This window comes from Phaethon aethereus (genome assembly GCF_964289735.1).
Source record: "Phaethon aethereus genome assembly, chromosome: 7".
In the NCBI taxonomy this organism is placed as follows: Eukaryota; Metazoa; Chordata; class Aves; order Phaethontiformes; family Phaethontidae; genus Phaethon; species Phaethon aethereus.
In genome coordinates, this window is record NC_138583.1 from 23,594,849 (window position 1) to 23,615,613 (window position 20,765).

General features: G+C 36.6%; 1 protein-coding gene across 1 annotated transcript in view; it reads left to right on the forward strand.

Moving 5' to 3' along the window:
• MYOF (myoferlin) overlaps positions 1-20,765 on the forward strand; it is a 73,489-nt gene that overhangs the window by 14,878 nt on the left and 37,846 nt on the right. Inside the window, exons 4-17 of the mRNA XM_082002452.1 lie at positions 3,649-3,757; positions 5,017-5,101; positions 7,297-7,457; positions 7,956-8,084; positions 9,567-9,629; positions 9,723-9,773; positions 11,347-11,377; positions 11,844-11,959; positions 14,204-14,330; positions 15,617-15,720; positions 16,680-16,748; positions 16,865-16,908; positions 17,342-17,424; positions 19,672-19,710. Of these exons, the coding sequence (XP_081858578.1) occupies positions 3,649-3,757; positions 5,017-5,101; positions 7,297-7,457; positions 7,956-8,084; positions 9,567-9,629; positions 9,723-9,773; positions 11,347-11,377; positions 11,844-11,959; positions 14,204-14,330; positions 15,617-15,720; positions 16,680-16,748; positions 16,865-16,908; positions 17,342-17,424; positions 19,672-19,710 (1,211 nt within the window). The remainder of the gene's footprint in view (positions 1-3,648; positions 3,758-5,016; positions 5,102-7,296; positions 7,458-7,955; positions 8,085-9,566; positions 9,630-9,722; positions 9,774-11,346; positions 11,378-11,843; positions 11,960-14,203; positions 14,331-15,616; positions 15,721-16,679; positions 16,749-16,864; positions 16,909-17,341; positions 17,425-19,671; positions 19,711-20,765) is intronic.

Consider the following 20,765-nt stretch of genomic DNA (forward strand, 5'->3'; position numbering starts at 1 on the left):
TTGCATGCAATCCTGCTGGAAGGTAAAAAGTCTTCAGAGTTCAGAGGAACACAGCAACTTCACAGTCGTGCAGAGAACTGGGCGTCTAGTTATATAGAAGAAGCGAGTACAGTAGCAGACCTTGCAGCAAAGCATTAAACAACAATGAACTGTTAATGGATGTGGTGTCAACAGCAACAGCTGCTGCTATCTTGACTTAGCTGACTTGGTCTTACCCGACTTAGCTCAAAGATTAGAGACCTGAGAGAAGCATCTCAGGAGAAAGGCTTTCTCCACTACCTTTACAAGTGACAAAGATGAGACCTAGTGATGACCTTGAGGCATTCCTGGTTACTTGTGAAAATATTACTTCAGCCATCGAGTAGCTGTATGGTCAAAAGTAGACTGGACATGGTCCTGGGCAACCTGTTCTAGCTGACTCTGCTTGAGCAGGGGGGTTGGACTAGATGATCTTGAGTGGTCCCTTCCAGTCTCATCAGTTCTGTGGTTCTGCTAAGGGAGGGGTGAAACATCCCAAACCCAGTGAATAGTACCATGTGGGGGAAGGCAAAAGATTAACTGCCTAAAGCTTAGAATTTGGCTAAAGCTTAGAAGTAGGCTAAGATAGCATATAGGCTGACTATTAGATTTCTCATTCTTGCTACAGTGGGAAAAGACTGGAGATGACTGTTGCCCAACCCGTTAAAAGGAGGGGGGAAAACAAAGGACTTTAGAGGCTACTAGAACTGACTCCCTCTTCAGCCTTCTGAAGGTGATCAGAATTTTTAAAATTATTACTATGTCTTCAAATGTGTGCACAGTTATAATTTGCACAGGACAGGTGAGGATGTAGAAATGGAAATTTACACTGGAAAATTTCAAAAGCATTACTGTTGAACAGCTGTTCTTGAGTTAATGTCACCAGATAGGAGGGTGTGGTTACTGAAACAGTCATCCAGATGATTTGAGACTGGGTGACTTCTGAACTGAAGTTGGTTTTGGAGTTAATGTAAGTCACTCCAGCTCATACCAAATCAAAATAGCAAATCTACAAAATTTTTCTACAAAAGTACATAGGAAAAGGTTTTATTTGCCTTTCTCTAGAACCAGATTTGGCCTAGCTGGTTTTGGGTAGTCTTGTTGTGTTTTTCCCTTCTGTGATACCTCAGACTAAGTATGTTTCTCTCTGTTAACATTTTCAAATGGGAAGGCATAGTCATGGTTGAAGGATTTGGAGGAAACAGGAATATTTGGAATTGAAAGTTATTATCGATTAATTTTGCATTGAAGGAAAAAAAAGTGACAGAAGTTGGTTCCTTTCAGTATCCAGCTATATAAATGAAATTCAAGAATTTGTTCCTTCCAACTGTAGGAATAGTTTCCCATTTGCTTATACTATACTTGCTTTCAAAGCTATTAACATGTTAGAAGGGTATGTAATAAAGAGAAAAATGCATTAAACTACCAGTATTTTTCTCTCTTAACTGCTTTGGGATTTGCAGTCATTATGGAATGAACCTTTTCTGCTTTTCTTTGACTGTTGTCAAGTTGTATCAGTGTCTGTCTGCATGACACCTGTTCTTTACATAGAAAAGTTTGGTCAGATATAGTGGAAGATGTTCTCTTTGGTGTGTAATGTCAGACTTACTTGATTTCTATATAACACCAATTTTTGGGATGTTGAAGCCACGGGGAAAAAAAAAAATCCTCTTTCTGTTTCAGAGAGACTATCTGCTGTTGTTTCCTGAGCTAGGTGGACATTACTGTTTAGTGTCAAGATTTGCTACATCAAATCATAAACGATGTCAAATAATACTACAGTTGGAGGGATAAATAAGACCACTGCATGTATATCTGACATTCCAAATCTAGGTTTGTCTTGTGGGTTGAATGCAGTTTTGATTGCATAACAGGAGAAATTGCTTCTCAAGCTCCCTAAAGTTGAGAAATGCACAAAGTCAGTGTTTCAGCTAACATCCAGCTCTGTAACAATTTGTAAAAAGTGAAAATGTACCTGGGGCTAATCTAGTGCTCACTGAAGTAACTAGGTGCATTTCCATAGTTTTTTTAAAGGACACTGGATCAAGACTACGATGCTGAATCCAGGTGTCTGTTCAGTAAAGAGCAGAGAGGCAGGTGCTAGAAATGGCATTAGAGTTTCAGTTATGGTCATCTGAAAGGTGAGAACAGCTTCATGCATTTCCTCTGCAGCATGGCCTGATCTTAAAGTGCTTTTCACGTCTAGCCCATCTGCTGTGTGTCACAAATATGTGAGGCATAGCTGGAAAATTACTGTGCTCTGGCAATTTGGGGGGCAGAAGTGAAAGGTTTGAGTAGTGGGATTGTAGAGGCGTCAGATGAACAGGGAAAGCAGAGTTGACTGAGGTGGTGACAGCACCAAAGTAATTCTAACAGGTCATTCAAACAGAAAGTGTAGTTATTTTTTCTGCACAGCTAAACAAAAGTTGTAATGTGTAACACCTGGAATGTATATTTACAAGAAATTAATATTTTATACTTCCCTATTCTAGTGCACTTTGCAAAAAGTAAATTATGTTCTCATGACATAGCACCTAAGGGTAGCTATAATAATGCTTTTTCTCCCTGTCAAAAAATGCCCTTGCATCCTTAGCTTCTCCATGAAAAAGCACTGTAATCTATTCAAAGGGGCCTCGGTTAAATTCTGTGCATACAGACCTTTTTTCCACTTTGGCATCAAAGCTGGTATTTTGTTTGTAAAACATGTTCTTTGTAATATTTACAAAGTGAAATTATCTTGGGGTTTTTTTCATTGGTAAAAATCTCAGTTATTCCAATAATCCACTTCAGTATAAGAGTGAACTGTTATTACCTACTTATGGGAACGAATTACAGTGCCTGATATCATGAGACCAATGCCACACTGTTAGAAACTCTGCCTCAGGTTAAAAGTGCGTGCAGTTTTCACTTTTTTGAAGAGTACGGGCGTGACAGATGCAGTCCCAAAGTAGGCAGACATAGCTCAGGAGAGTCTACGACATAACATCAGATCTCTTAGGCAGCTTCCTTTGGTAGGCCTCTCTAGAGCCATATTGAAACATTCTAAGAATTTAGAGGCAAGGAGATGAACCTTTTCCAAAATGTAGAGTATGGGCAAGAAGATTAATTTTGTGAAGCCTCAAGTAAGCACATTGATTGCATTTGTTCTGTTTTATTGTTTTCATTACAGAGATGTGTATGTCTTTTTGTGTCTCTTTGTGTAGTACAATAGCTGTCATAACTCGCTTTTATACATTACTTCTCATCTGAGAGTTTGCAAAGCTATATACAGAAAGTATTACATCCTTTAGTTGACCAAAGAGAATTCGGTGACTGAAACAAATGACATGGCTGTTGAAAGACATACAGAAGATTATTTTCAAAAATACACATAAAATTTATTTAGATTTAGGTTTTTAACCTTGTTTAGGTTAAGAACACCACCAGCATTTTTAAGTGCAGTGAAACAGAAAATACAAATTAGCAGTACACAATCATTAGATAACATTTGCAATGATCTTTCACTGTGTCTTGGGTTTTCAAGTCATGGCTGGAGTTATTTGGCCAACTGACAGACACTAGCAAAAGACAAAAGGGAACTTCTGTTTGATGTATACTTGCATTCTAATAATGATTTTTACTTCATTTCAGATTAATTGGCAGTGCATCCATAGCGCTTAAAGATCTTGTAGGTAACCAAAGCAGATCTTTTCCCTTCAAACTCATACCTCTGCTAAATGAAAGGGGACAAGAAACTGGAGTGAGTGGCTTACATTTCCTTATTTTACTGTATTCTTGATCAAAATGCTCCAGCAATAGGGCTAATAGTGAAACAAAAATATTTTCAAGTTATTTTTACTTTGTAAATTAAATGCTTGGAATCTTGTAGCAAAAGCTCCATTCAGAGGAAATTTATAACAAGTTATGTCTATACCATCTGAGTTTGTTTAATATCCTTTAAGTTAAATAAATTGTTTTATCTGTATGTATTATGTATTTGTATATATATGTTATAAATATTATGGGCCACAGAGTATGCATGGAAATCAACCTGGTGTTGAAAAAGAGCATTTTTCTAAGTACCAGATGGAGTTCCCATATGCACTTTTTTGCTGTATTCTTTCTAATACCCACCTGTGTCATAGTGCTGATTCTAGAAGGCACATAATCAGGGGCATGTTCACTGCCAGCTCAGTTCAGAAAGTTACACAAGAACTTGCTTAACTTGGTTTAGCACGTGTTTAAATTTAACAGAGTTATTAACTGGTTATTAACTTAGTTATTAATTAAGCAGTTTCTAGAACTGGGACCTTACTGTGTTTGTGCAGTTAAGGCACTTCATACTGCATTCTAGTACACTTAATAATAAGAGGTTTTAAGGGTAATTTCAGTATCTCATCAGCTGTAGTTTAATATCATGGTTAGTTGCTCACAGGGTTGGGCTTCTTTTGCTGACTCCTCATGTTACTGTGGCAACTAGGAATAATAATGGTTTGGTTAATAATCCAAAACCGCAGTCGAGCACAAAAAAGACAATTCTATAAGTAGAATGGAAAATGACATAGTGTTTTTCTTCCAGGATGGAGGTATGAACAAGCAATTGGAAGAGGCAGATAGGAAGTTTTACTTATGGTTCAGACTTGTTATGTTGTTGATCAGATAGTGTTATTTCTCACTGCCTTGTTTTTCTATCTGTAAATTTAGGATGTCACCTAGTCTGCCATGAATATTGTGGAACTAAATACATTAACATTTGTAGAATATCTTATATACTTTTATTGTGACAGATTTTTCTAAATAAAAATGCAGCGATTCTATTTGTTAGATATTATTTTAGAGCCTATTCTATTAGGTGCAAATTGTGTAATCTTTACTGTTTGTATGTACATATAGCTTAGTACTGTGCTGTGACTATGAATAGCTAATTGTTCATGTACAGTGTTAGAACAACTTACTGCTTTAAATCAATTGTTGTGAATACTGTGTTCTACATAAAAAAACCTGTGTATTTCTTTATAGGCAACAATTGATTTGGTAGTAGGATATGAGCCACCAGCTGGACCCGCAAATCCAAATGATCCAGGAGGGACCAACACACAAGAAGGTATTTCAGTCTCTTCTCAGAACATCATTGTTAAAAGATCATGGAGATATTTAAGATAATGCTGTTGAATCACTTTCTTGCCTTGTTCATCAGAAAAAAATGTAACCAGAAGCAAGCGTGTCAAGACTGCCTGATAGTGATTTTAAAGAAATTAAGGATGATTCAGAACTACATCTAGGAAGAAAATTGGCATTTCCTTACATAAAATGTTTTTTAGCATCATTTTCTCTAGTGGAATCAGGTTACAAAATAATGATGTTGCTTAAAAGCTTTTCAAAATGTCTTTTTTAGGAAAGAAAGTGTTTTGAATTCTCAGAGAAACAGCAGTTATCTGCTGTCATGCTAGGGCTAACATTTTTTGACAAATATTTTGAAGTCATATTTTTTGAAAAATACATTCTATTACTTTCAATGTCAGGGAGCTTTGTGAAAAGATTTTCTTAAATCATTAGACTTTTTTTTTTTCCGGTAGAATAAGTAAGTTTTGAAAGACACTGTTGTATCTTATATCAGGCTTGGTATTTGACTATCATATGAAATATTGTGATCAGTAGGGATTCTTCTTTGGTCTCTATATACTATACTAACCAGGCTTTTGCTGAGAGTGTTTTTGAGATCCTTTGGTTTTCCCAACTCTTAAAAGAACTGTGAAGTAACAACAGGTTTTCGCAGTTGACAGGCAAATAATTACCCTTATATCCAGGTTGTGATTGTGCAGAAAATAATTAAGTGTAATGGGTTACATGTTTGAGGAGAAATAAATCAATTTGACCATCACCTGCTGATAGATAATAACATAAGAAGCAAAAAATTGAAATGAGAAGTCTTCAGGGGGTACATTTTGATTCCACTAACTTCACTGAGAGGTGTTCTTGGGGAGTGGAAGGATAGGTAATGCAAACACAAAAGCTGTGTGTTAAATTGTTAAATGTTGAAATAATTTTATAGAAATATGGACTTGAAGGCTAAATGCAAATTGACTTATATGAGATTATTTTGATAGCTTTTTTTAAAATGTACTTGAACTATAGGGTAATACAGGTAAAATAAAACATGTTAGGTTTTTAGCTAGTATCCAGCAACGGCATGAAAATTATTTCAGTGCAAATTATCAAACACACTACTTAATGATTTTAAATACCTTTTTCCCATGAAATGGAATCACCTCCCCAGCTGAGATTGCTACAGCTCAATTTCAGAAATAAAGAATTAAGTGCTAAGTCATGGTGTGTAATCAGTCAGTTGCATGGATCCATCCAGGCAGATGGCTTTTGAGACATCTTAGGGAGGTGGTGTCTTCCAGTTATAAAATACATTGTATGTCAATCTTTGTATTTTTATACATCTCTTACAAGAATCACTGAGGACTTCATTATGCAAAGTGATCATCATCTTGTTTTGGCAAGCTAACTCAAAAAATTAACAAACATTCTATTAATGCTAACCAAGAGAGATACTTGTTCTTCCTGTAGATTTTAGCATAATCACTGTTAAGAAAAGAAGCTGGAAACGCAAGGGAGTGACACACTTCTGTGATGTAGATATTTAGGGATCCTGTTTTGCAATACAGGAATCTCACTGTGTGATCCACTATTGTAGTGTCATGTGGTTGTAGAACAGTCTTCCATAGAGGTGGTGTGATTTCAGAACTGTCAAAGAGGCTTATTAAGAAACTTTAACTTATTCCGCAGTTAAGTCCAGTGGAGGAGGAGTCAGAGTTTTATTTTGGATGGTAGACCCTAAGTGTCTTCGTGTTTTCAAGATTATGAAGTAAAAACAAAAAACGCTATAGCCTAAGTCTTGCTGCTGGGAAACAGCTTCAACTGGAATAAAATTAGTTTCTCCTGCTGTATTGTGAACTAGTCTGGTGATGATTACAGCTGAACTGTACTTTGCTGAAACTTCCATCATTTGGTTCAAAAAAGTGTATGGGAATTGTATTAGATACTCTGCATCCTGAAGAGGATGGATCTAGTTAGTTTGGTTGGGATATAAGTTTGTTCTTAAGCAGGCTAAAATTACTAGCTTTCAAAAGGAGTTGGAAGCATGATCATATGGCTAGCAAAAAAAATTGCCGAAATGAGATAATAATATAATTTTAGTGGAAGTCTTAGATATCAGACTCTTACTCCTGTAACTTTAACATCAAGCTGTGCTATTTGTTTATAAATTACACTGCTTTCTTATTGTATGAGATGAAGAAGACGATGGAGGTTATGAGGATGGCTTGGATGGTCCAGTTGGTGGTATCACACCAGCAGTTCCAAGTGGCACAAAAGAAGCCCAGCTAGCTAAACGCATCACCAAAGGAAAGAAAACACGGAGAATCCTTTCTAACAAACCACAAGATTTCCAGGTAATAGATTTATTAAATGTTGCATGTTCCCTTTTTCCGCCTGGCATGACCTTGCTCCTTTCACATAGCCTGAGCATAATTTAATGTCAGATTATGCAAATCTAATGCACTGTAGAGACAATTAGTCTCTTCATTTGAAAGCCTGTATTTCAAAAGTATTCTTCAAATTTACCTGTTACAGAGATGTTCAGTCTGACTGAAATCTAGATGAACCTTGTTTGTTGTGTAGTTGTACACGTTTCAAACTACAACAGCGCTTTAAAAATAAGTAGTAAAAGCAAGTAAAAAAAAAATTACTGAAATAATTATCCCAAACTTGTCTTGTAAAATTCAAGTAAAGTATCATAATTATGTTTGAAAAGTCTGTCCAGTCATTATCTGCCAGCTACTTGAAGTGTTGGCTAACTTTTTCGGTGGTATAGTAAGAAATTGTTGTCACCAGGATGATAGGTAATGTAGGGAATTAATTAATACAAATACTTGAAATTTTTTTTCCAGATTCGTGTTAGAGTCATTGAAGGTCGTCAGTTGCCTGGAAATAACATCAAACCAGTAGTCAAAGTTCATGTTTGTGGTCAGACGCACCGAACAAGAATCAAAAGAGGGAACAACCCATATTTTGATGAAGTGAGTGGTGTAAGAACACTGTAGCTGAAATGTTGATGCTATCAGGCATAGAAAAATACTTATTACAGCTTTCCTTATGATCAATGAATAAGAATTTGTTAATATTTAAGGATAATTATGGCTAATCTGCATTTTGGAGTTCCCAGTCCCTTTCTTTATGTATTCACATCACTAAACACATCTGTATTGCTGGCAGTTTTAGCAGATAAAGCTGTCTAGAAGGAAGTCAAACTTCAGCTGAGACGTATGGAAGAATGTTCTTTGATACAGTTGGCCATGTGACATAATAATGAGTTTGAATAGTTGTGTGCAGGTTACAAAAATCACGAATCATTGTAGACCTCTATGGTGTGTGCAGAAAAGCGTCCAGTGCAATGCTTTGAGTCACTAAGACTGCCACACAAAATCTGAAAATGTCATTGCCTTGTTACCCATGATTTGTAAAACCACAACTAGATCTCTTTGTCCAGACAGGGATCCATATATCAAACAAACTGAAATGCAGGAGAGAATTCAAAGCCGTATAAGGGACACAAGAATGATCCCATGTCTTGAAGACTAATGTTGCAAAGCTTGGGTTTAATAGAGACAATGCTGAGGGATAACCTTCATTATCTGGGCATGTATGGAAAATTCAAAAAATTTTGGAACTGGGTGGCAAGCATGTTTAACACATGCAGGCAAAAACAAGGAAGTTATAAAACTTTGAGACTTGAACTAAGCTGTAGGTAGCAGTCAAGATTTATGAAGCAGTGGTAGAAAACAAGGAAGGGAGCAAGCCAGTTGCACCTGTATTGAATCAATTCCTAGGCAGTCTCGGTATCCACACTAAGCTAAAAATGGAATAGAAGAGACCATATTTATATACTCTTCCCTTTTGTTGGATAAAGTACTGACTGGAATATAGCTGGGCTCAAACACCAAACTTACTGAGGCATATAATATTAATTAAAAAAAAAAGCTAATAAATAGTATATTTATCTTCATGCTGTCAAATGATCAGATTTATTTGTGTGGCCTTGAATTTCAAAGATGCAAATCATTACAATCACTATAACCACTAGCCCTGAACAAGACCTTTTTGACAGCTACAACAGAGATGGCTAGACCAGGATTGAATGTCCTGGAAAATGAACAACCTTTCTAATTCCCCACATTGTTCTCCTGAGGAGAATCTGAAGTGCAGAGTAAGGAGCAAGGGCATTGCTGAAAGTTTGCAGCACAGCTGTGCCTACTACATTCATTCAAATGGAAGTTATGACTGTCTTTCTTCTATCTTGTACTAAGCTTATTTACGCAATTTAGGTTTTTATTCTGCACTAAATTATCATATAATGTGTCCAGCAAGGAGGCTGGGTAAAAGTACTGTAGCAGGCATGCTTCACAAGCCTCTTAAAATAATGTTTTTGCATTTTTCTGTTCAGACAATTATGTGTTTGTCATTTTGAGTCAGGGTTTTTTTGTTTGTTTTTACCTTAACAGATATTTTTCTACAATGTCCACATGACTCCATTAGAGTTGCTTGATGAAACAGTTAGCATTCGGGTAAGAAAAATGGTGCATGTTCAAAAGGCTTCTGGATGCATTTCACTATGATGTTTAGGAACATTCCTGTTTCATGCTTGTCTGTATTTTTAGGTGTATGATTCTTACTCTCTACGAGCAGACTGTCTAATGGGAGAATTTAAGGTGGGTATGAAACAACTTCCATATCTTGACTAAATTAATTGAAATGAGATAAATTTTTAAAGTACTTGTTTTAAATGTTTACATTTATACTGCTTTAGTGTGGGGCCAAAGAATTACCTGATGATGTCTTACTTCTCATGCTAGAGACCATTTGCACAAAGCACTAGTAAACAGGTTTTTTATTTGAGTAGAAGATTATTGTTAAAGAAAATTGTATGTTTTATATACCAAGTTCTCTAACTTTCATCCAAGAGGAAAAAATATTTACCAAAAGATAAATTTTTTCCTCAGAAGCTATCAGGGTATTATTTGGTATGAGGTAGGCTTTGAAGAGATAATTTTATTAGGTAGCTAATAGGCAGAATAGTGATATGTATGGCAGCACAAAGATACACATTCTGAAGTGATGTGGAAAGGTGTTCCTTTGGTGAGAAATTTGTCAAGTAAAAGAGATGTCGCTTAGTTAAAGTAATTTCTGTGGTTCTGGTGATATTATTGAGATTGTTTTTATTTGTAGTTGTTATGGTCAATATTGGGAGGCAGACATCTGCCTGTTGAAGGTATTCCCAAAGCAATACAGACAAAGAATTCACATGACAATTGTAACAGCTGCTGGGATCCCCTATGATAACATCTCTAATATCAGTGTTGGTTGTATTTTCTGTTTGCTTATTTTGTACTGCATAAATTCAGTAGGTCTCTAGACCAGGTTTTCACAAAAATATGCAAGTGTGGATGAGTGCTCTTTTCTAAATGAAGCAGCTTCTGCCCCAAAGCTGGTTGCTTTGCTTCTCACTGCTTATTATCTATGTAATTTCTAGTGATTCAGACAGTGGCATATTGCTCTGTGGAGGATTGGTCATTCACTAAGCAGGTGACAACATGTCATTCAGCTGCCTTCTGTTCCTGCAGGCACACATTCCAGGAGAAAACCCCAAGGGTAATTCTCTCTAGAAAGTCATCCTTTCAGATTTTACCTGCAAGGAATACTAGCCCAATTGCCATGAGCAAACATACTTACCTTCCTGAACGTGTTTGAAATCTGATACAATGAATATAGTTGCGGTATATGTGCAGTCTTATCCAGATTTGACACAGTGGGGGGAAAAATTGCCCCTTCATAAAAGAAAAAAAAAACAAACCCCAAGCTTCATTTCTGGAACTGAAGGATGAGATGTTGAGCAGGAAATAGAAACAGGAGAGTTCTGAAAAGCCTGTCTGAACATAAAATAATGGGGGAACAGGGAATTCCAGAAGCAGTAAGCTAGCCCCATCTTCTGTCTCTGATAAGTGAAAAAGCTGGAGATCTGAGGAAAGAAAGTAACTACAGCTGTTAGTTCTAACAGATCTTTTCTTGCATTTCCTTCTTGGCTGCTGTATCCATTCAAAATCCCTCATTTTTCAATGTAAGGTATTTTCTCTTTCTCCTCCCAAGAATATGCTATGTAAACTGTCTTTTGTTTGTGACAAGGGAACAATGTAGTAGTACTCATGAAAAACTTGAGGGGAGTTGCCCTAGCATTTTTCTGTTTTGGTATTTCTTCAGAGGTAATGCCTTTGATCTTTATTTCAGATTGACATTGGCTATGTTTATGATGAGCCTGGTAAGTAACAGTTACTTCAGAGCTTCTTTGCTAGCTTGAAACTTGAAGTTGAAACATTTCATTAAATTTCTAAAGTAAAAGAACAACATTAATGGAAAGTTATTTATGATTCCTGGTTTAAGCATTAACTTTAAAAAAATCCAAAAATACATAACTCCTTCCAGTAGTTTCAAGATGAAGTACAAGCACCCAAAATTTGGATATTAGTTTTGGTATCAAAGACCAAAAATGTGAAAAATAATGCAAAAATATTTGATAATTATGTCCCTGAATTAGTATGCCACATCATTTTAACACCACTAGATTTCTTGTTTTGAATGGCACTACTGAGACCTGTCTAGAACAGAATAAATTTTTGAAATACTTAGTTTTAGGATATAGCATGCTTTTGGAACAGTTGACTTTGATTTTATGTTTTCTGCTACTTTGTAATGGATATTCGGGGGCGGGGTTTGTTTTATTTTAGGCCATGCAGTCATGAGAAAATGGCTTTTGCTGAGTGATCCTGAAGATACAAATTCAGGAGCTAAAGGCTATATGAAAGTCAGCATGTTTGTCCTGGGAACTGGAGATGAGCCACCAGTAAGTTTCACTTGAATGTTTTCTTCCCCTCTCCACCCCACAGATACTTTATTCATGTCTCCCCAACTTTTTTTTAATACTGTATAATTCACTCTGTGAGCAGTATTTAAAAGTAAGACAAGATATACCAGTTGTTTCAAGGGCATCCAGTACTAAGTGGCTAATTTTGTTATCCTGTCCAATTTAGCAACCTCTGTATCAGCTCTGGGTGTGTTGATCATAGAATGATAGAATGATTTGGGTTGGAAGGGACCTTAAATATAATCTAGTTTCAACCTCCCTGCCATGTGCAGGGACACCTTCCACTAGACCAGGCTGCTCAAAGTCCCTTACAGCCTGGCCTTGAACGCTTCCAGGGATGAGGCATCCACAGCTTCTATGGGCAACCTGTTCCAGTGCCTCACCAGCCCTCACAGTGAAGAATTTATTCCTTATATCTAATCTAACTTTACCCTTTTTCAGTTTAAAGCCATTACCCTTTGTCCTATCACTATGTGCCCTTGTAAAAAGTTCCTCTCCAGCTTTCTTGTAGGCTCCGTTCAGGTACTGGAATGCTGCTATATGGTCTCCCTGGAGCCTTCTCTTTTCCAGGCTGAACAACCCCAACCCTCTCAGCCTATCTTCATAGGAGAGGTACTCCAGCCCTCTGACCATCTTTGTGGCCCTCCTCTGGACTAAGTCCAAGAGGTCTATGTCCGTCTTATGTTGGGGGCCCCAGAGCTGAACACAGTACTCCAGGTGGGGTCTCACAAGAGCAGAGTAGAGGGGGAGGATCGCCTCCCTTGACATGCTGGTCACGCTTCTTTTGATGCAACCCAGGCCAACCATATTGGCCTTCTGTGAGCCTACATTGCTGCGTCATGTTGCGCTTCTCATCAACCTCCTCCTCAGGGCTGCTCTCAATCAGTTCTCCACCCAGCCTGTATGTGTGCTTGGAATTGCCCTGACCCAGGTGCAGGACCTTGTACTTGGTCTTGTTGAACTTCATGATGTTCACATGGGCCCACCTCCCAAGCCTATTAAGGTCCTTCTAAGATGGCATCCCTTCCCTCCAGTGTGTGGACCGCACTACACAGCTTGGTGTCATTGGCAGACTTGCTGAGGGTGTGCTCAATCCCACTGTTGATATCTCTGACAAAGATGTTAAAAAACACTGGTCCCAATACCAACCCTTGAGGAACACCACTTTGTCATTGGTCTCCACTTGGACATTGGGCAGTTGACCACAACGCTTTGAGTGTGACCATCCAGCCAATTCCTTATCCACTGAGTGGCCCATCCATCAAATACATGTCTCTCCAATTTAGAGACAAGGATGTGGTGCGGGACAGTGTTGAATGCTTTGCACAAATGCAGGTGATCTACCATTTGTAGATACTTTTTCACATCCTGGAAAAAGTACCAGTGTGTTAGCCTGGTGTTGCATGCAAGCTAATATGTAATTCTCCATAGCATAGCTAATGAGGCTGAGCAACACACTGATACCAGTTCTGGGACTAAGTCAGGAATGTCTCCACTACTATGTAATGTAGACAAGGCCATAGAGAAACCTGTACCAGAAATCACCAAATATTTGCCAGGTGAAAATCAGATCCATCAATAACTACAAGTTAGGCACAAGGAATTTGATGCATACGAAAGCGGTAGGTAGGTTTAACAATCCAATCCTTTACTGTCTGCTGTTCTGTCAAGGTGAAAACAGGCCCTCTTTTCTGTGTGATGTTTTTCTTACTTGACCATTGCCTGTAGTTTAAGTTCTGCTGTTCTTCCTGCCTGAGACTTTTACATACTGCTACTCCTTAGTTCTGGTCCCCAGAACCATGGAAGATCCTTCTTGTTCCATATTAACTCTTCTTTTCTGCTATCCTCATGATTCTTGAAATCACAAGGGTATGTTTAGTTATTCGTGGTGAAATCTTTTCTTTCCTATTTATTTTTAAAGGAGGAATAGTAAGTTCTGGAAAATTATATCAGAGTTGTATGCATTTTCTAATTGCAGTAAGATGCCTTACCACAACATTCATCTTGAGATGAGTATGAAAATTGCATTAAGTTGGCATTATACAAGTGCCAAAATCATCATCACCTGATGATGATGATTTTAAAAGTGTGATTATAATGGACTCCTGCAATTGAGTACTTTAGAGATAAAAATGTCGGTAAAATAGTTTAGGTAGAATTAATTTTTGTGTCTTGATAATTGGATATATACCAGATACTATGTACCACTGTATCTCCCAACAGGTTGAAAAAAGGGAAAGAGATAATGAAGGTGATGATGTGGAGAGCAATCTATTATTACCTGCTGGCATTGCACTTCGATGGGTCACTTTTGTTCTCAAAATCTACAGAGCTGAGGACATTCCACAAAGTACGTAGCTTCTTACTACTTGTCCATCGGTGTATTTGATTACCACTAGAAATATTGGTGATAGCTGTTAAGAAACATTCCTTGAACATAAAACATCTGGAGTGTTTTACAGTGTTACTTGGGCCAATAATTCTGTGATGGCTTAAGTCGCCCATTTCAAGTCCTTTGGTAATGCACAGTAAGTCTACTTGATTCTTGTAATGGATAATTTAATGTTTACCTATTAGATTAGTAATGTTCATCTGTTGCTGAGTGGGCCACACAGCTTCTGGTAGTGGAAAAGGGTCATCTTCATTAGCTCTTCTCCAATCGCAGAAGTTACATGCAAGTAACTAACATTCAAGTACAGCTGATCTGAAGATAAGCTGGATGTTCTATGCATGTCTAGCTCAAGTATACAGTACATGTGTCAACTTCCTGCTGGATCCCAATCCCTGCCCACTTTCAAGAGGTTATCAGACTGCTGGTTCCCTGTAGCCCTCTTTTCCAAGACCATTTAGATCCTAGTAATAAGTAGTACCGCTGATGGCCCCCTGCACCTTCCTCTTCCCAGCCATCCATTAATTCTTCATAGGTGCTCATAGCTGCAGCAATTTTGCAATGGGGGGGAAAGGCCACAGGACTGCTGAAATTAGTCTGCTGCTGCTGCTGTGATGCCAAGGCAGCCTGTATTGCCATCGGCCTGCTCCTGAATGGCCACAGGCAATAAGTAACTAGGAACTGGCAGTATCCCAGAAAGCTGCATGCAGTTTGTGGGCTATACGTTGAGCACCATAAGCTTAAACAGCCTTGGAGGGCACAGGAGCTTGTAAGCAGTTTGACTTTAATTTGTTTAGTGAGATTTTACTTTTGTCAACTCTGTATTGCCAAGACAAAGGCTATTTCTTTCAGTATATGTATATATGTTTTCTGATAGACTATAGGTGGCTTTTTAACTTTTCTTAGCATAATTTCTCACCTATGTCTGTGATAACAAATGACAATGTCTACAGGTACACGCATAATGTTTTTCAAATACAACTATGCCTCTAAACCCAGGAGCACATCAGCACTCCTTATGATGTTGCAAAAATTTATGTTCTTGAAATTGCTTCTAAGCCTATATTCTCCATTTTTACCAGCAACACTGTTGAGAATTTCATTTATCAAATTAAACTTTACCCTACCTATATCTGTAAGCTGGTTGATTTTGCTGGGATACTGTGGGCAATTTATTATTTAGGCTGAATAAATAAAATAAAAATAAAAAAGCATAAACCTTAATTTCTTCTTTGACACCTCTCCAGTGGATGATGCTTTTGCACAGACTGTCAAGGAAATATTTGGAGGAGAAGCAGACAAAAAAAACCTGGTAGATCCATTTGTAGAAGTTTCTTTTGCTGGGAAAAAGGTAATTTATTAAATATCTGAATCTTTGCATTCTAATCATAGTCCTGAGAACAAATTTCATATGCCAATATAAATTTTTAAGTTTATTGAAATTATGGAAATAAGAAAGCATTAGCCCTAAAGTTCACTTCGTAAAATGAGAACAAACTACAAGGTACAGTAGAATGGGTGTAAAGCTGATGACTAATAAAAGGAATGTATGACTAAATGCTAGGAACTGATGCATGCCAGATCACTTGCCTACTGGTCGTTCCTGATTGCTTTTTATAACTGATGGTACAGTTCTTTCTGGACAGGTTAACAGCATTTGTACATTTTGTTACTAATGTGTAATACGAAATTTGAGCTGAAGCACAATTGCACAACCTATATTCATTGCTAGCCAATTTTTTTCTTTTCTTTTTTTTTTTTTTTTTTTAATTAAAAGAAGAAAAATGTCAGTTCCTTATTATGTTATATAGTCAGGTTGCCATCCCCAGTAATGTACAAGATCTTCAGTAGACATGACTAGCAAATAATATAGGGTCTCCCATAGAATATATTCTTCATCTACTCTAAAATCTGCATAAAGCAAGCTGGAATCAAGTCATGCCTTTGACTCATTTCACTGTTGTGATAAAAGAGACTAGTACTAGTGTGAAAGCAGATCAAATTGTAGCTAGTGGAAATAACAAGCTTTTTTTCCTATATGGTTAACTCCAGCCTCAGGTTTAAACACTGTTTCAAAATTTTCTTTTCCCTCCTATAGTCATTACTGTTGCATATGCAGGTCAGTTTAGCAGAATTTACCAATTGAAAGCTAGTGGCTCGTTGCAGTATAAATCACTCAGGATTCATCATTAACTGCTACCCTCATCTTACCAAACAGAATATGATTTATCCTGAATCATAGCTAGTATATGCTTTTTTTGGTCTGTTTTATCTTCCATGTGCTGTATAGTTGATTTCATTTTTTTGCAGGTTTGCACAAATATAATTGAGAAAAATGCTAATCCAGAGTGGAATCAAATTATTTATCTTCAAATCAAGGTCAGGTTTTTTTCTTGTTTCTATAGAAAACAGCCATCCTTTTGGAACTCAAGGCATTAACATTACAGAGGTGAAATAAGTAATGGGCTATTTTAATTGCTTTTTTTTTTTTTCAGTTTCCCTCAATGTGTGAGAAAATAAAACTTGCAGTTGTTGACTGGTGAGTTATGACTTTTAATCAAAGTACTAGACAAGGTAAATTGTATTAAGTGAAGAAAAGTCTGGTTCTGTAGATGTCAGGTATTTTTTAAGTCTATGAGAGTATTTAAGCAAGTGTTTAAGTATCTTCCTTCATGGTTTCTTTACAAGAGACCTGATTAGTGTAATATGGGAGTATTATTAATTTTGTGCAGTGAGCACTGAGGCCTATCACTATTTAGGTGATAGTGTAAAAGTCAGGTGACTTCTTCATGCTACAGCCCACAATGGTAACTAGCCATTACCATCAGTGTTAGTAATATCACCTGGAATACTCTAATATAAAATGTGTGTACACCATCTTGGAGTGCATTTAGTCACTGGTAGCTTAATTCTATGTAGGATCACCAGCATTACATTTAAATAAAATCTTTCTTTTTTTTTTCTTTTTGTAGGGATCGTCTTACAAAAAATGATGTAGTAGGAACAACATATTTAAGTCTCTCAAAAATAGCTGCTTCTGGAGGAGAAGTTGAAGGTAATTGATTGAGCAGTATGTAACTTGCTGTCTTCTGTTATGAGGAATAGCAAAGATCAGTGTTCTAAGAAAGTGTGTTTTCCTATAGTTCTTCAATTCTGTGGCAACAAGATTATCTGCTTCTAGAATTTTCCAAACAATGCTCCTAGAAAACATACTGTGGGACTTTTCAAAGTAAAGTATTAAAATGTTAATGTTTAAACCACATAATCATGGAAATAGCAGTCAATAATTCAAAAGTCAGTGTGTGTGTGTATATATATGTGTGTGTGTATATATATGTAAAGTTAATGAATTAATGACATTTGTAAGTACTTTCCCAAATGAATTAATGACATTTGTAAGTACTTTCCCAAATTCAAAAAACTATGTGATAGCATAATCTATCATGAGTAAGATATGCAAATTTACTAAGATGCTTGATAAAACATTTAATTTAAAAACAATCTGGAGTCACTGTTTCAGAATCAGTACTTCATTGAGCAGTAGTAGACAAGACTTCTTCTGCCACCTTATAAGTATGTTTGTGCTTTCTCTGGGAAGAGAATCTAAAAGCTGGGGAATGTTCCTGAGTAGTTAGCCTACAGGAACTATCTAGAACCACCTGCTCATTTTCTGCATACTACTAAGCTGCTTTCAGATACTGGGGGAACTTGGATCAGTCTCTGCTCTGATCGGTAGCTTACTAGAAATGGGTACTGCATCTATTGCAGGAGTGCTCCAAATAATTCTTAGTAACCCTTATTTTAGTAGCTTCAACGAATGAGGATTTTAATTGCAGTGCTGTGCATTCACTTACATGCTTCAATCAGTATAGGTGACTGGATATGTAATTTCATAAAAACTAAAAACCAAAACTGATTAACTGCAAGAAAACAAATTTAGTTAGGCAGGATATGAAGTTCCTAACATGTTATCCCCATTGGACAATACCTTTGTAATAAAACTCTTCTTTACAATATTATAAGAAACATTTTTTGTGCCAAGATTTTTGGAAAGATTAAAAAAAATCCTGTTACGTTTGTGTTCTAATATAATACTGTGATTATTGATTATCTCTTTGTGATCTATATCTGTAATCTCCTTTTCATAGGAAGATCTTTCATACAATTGAGCCAGCTCCATGACAAGGATTCTGTGTTAATTTGACCAAAAAAAGTTTTAACTTTTTAGTGAACATTGTATGGCATCTTAGTTGTCCATACAGAATTGTAAAGTTCATAGCTAAAAAGGCTTAACATTTATTTAGCTGACTGTCTACACCAGGTTGAAAGACACTGGCTCAAAAGTATTTCCACCATTGCCACAATAAGAATCTAAATTACTATTTTTCCATTTTGTTTATGAGATCTATATGATATGTACTTGTCTGAGACAGACCACCTTGTATTCAAGTTGGTACTTATGTCAGGAGTTTAAAAACAAAATCAGTGGCTCAAATCCTTATCAGATGGAACTATATATTCAGTTGCATAACTTCAAGTTCTCTTAGAAGTACTGCTGTTGAAGTAAGACTTTGTGCAAACATTCTTTTCATATATCCCACACACAACCGAGGCAAAAGAAAGGGTTACAGAAAAAGGTAATGGGAAATCAAGGACAGAAGTGCTGGGCTGTTGGGGAAAATTCAGCTCTGGAGAGATCACATGTACTGCCCACATAAGTGTGTAATGAACTGCTGCTGAGTCACGGCTCATTTATACTTCAAACCCAGGCACTTAGTAACTGAGAAAATCTTATTTGGATTCTCTCTCTGCTGAGGTACTGACACTGGAATAGCCATTTCCATGTAAATTCACAAATTATCTTCCCTTGAGGTCAATGCCATGCCTGAAGCCTGTTCTGGCTTCTAAAGGATTGGGAAACTGAACTAGTCTATGGTCTTCAGTACATGAAGATATCCTAATGGGCCCTGAAATGTAGTGGTTTTCTTAAATGTTCTTAAGATTTTAAAATAACTGTTAAAATAAAGTTTTATTTTGTGGGGAGGAGAACTATGCAAAGCTGAAACAAAAGCATCAAAACAATCTATTTTGTAAGCAACATGCTTTATTTTTTTTCTTTGTAATTTGTATAGGAAGAATAATACCTTCATATTTTAATCAGGAAGCAAAATTCTACCCCACATGAACTTCATTTTTTCTCAGGCCTTCAAATTCACTTTAAAAGCAGATTGCTTTGTGATGTATTTGTTTTTAAAATGCTATTGTCACTTGTCATGTAACTTCTTCTCTTTTCATAATATAGAATTTTCATCTTCGGGAACAGGGGCTTCATCGTATGAAGGTTTATATCTTCGTCTGTTACTGATTATGCTTTCCATTGCCCAAACTGAGAATTATTGCCTAAGAAAACCCATCATCTTAAAAAATACTTTTTAATAATTACTTGTCTAAAAGATTTCACCATTATGATGAAAGAGTGTCAAACATAACTAACTGTATAAAACAGTTTTGGCACTGGAACTGGTTTAAAAATGTTTCTGTGTGGCTGGTGCTTCAAGCTGTGTTTTAGAGTTGAGTGTGCAGTTGCTTCAATTATAAAGTGCTTAGTCTAACAATGGCTTGCAATTTTTAACTTACCTATGAGATAGCAACTATATTTGCAGCTGCAGAGCCCTGTGGAAGTAAATAACTGCCTACAGTAACTAGTGGCTGTTTTGCTTATGCTTAGCTAGCTATATAAATAAAGTCTGAAAAATGAAATCTGATTCTGTTAAAACTGGGAGAGACCACTTTTTGCATAACTCTTTAGACTGACATCCAGGTTTGAAAGACTTCGTGGTAAATATTTATATAGTGAGAAATAAATACAATTGGAGTGCAGTTGAAAGGTAACAAAACGTTAATTCTCACAAATACTTAATTTGCTATCTTTATTCTTTTTATTCTAGGTTTGAGGGGGGGTAGGTTTTTTTGTTTTGTTTTTAAATTTATATTCTGTTTAATTTATTAGCGTCAGTAAGTAGTGAATGTATAAATTCAACACAGATCTGTACCTTAAATCTAGTCATATTGAGATCTGATGTGAACCATTCATAGTTAGAATATTTTAAAAAATTGGATGGTATTCTAACAAGCGTCTGAGTTCTTTTGCATTCAAATTTTGATTCAGATGTAAGGATGTGAAAGTATCGGAACACAAAATAGAGAACTGCAAATCTTTATATTTTGCAGATTTTATCTGACTTTACATCAAGACATCACATTCATTTTTATTATCCATTTGTGTCACTCACTAGTCACAGTAGCAGTCATACAAGGTGTAACCCTTGATTTTCACTTTCTGATCTCAGCCATCCTTTACTGTAATAAATGCATCCTTCTTTGTACTGCAGATCG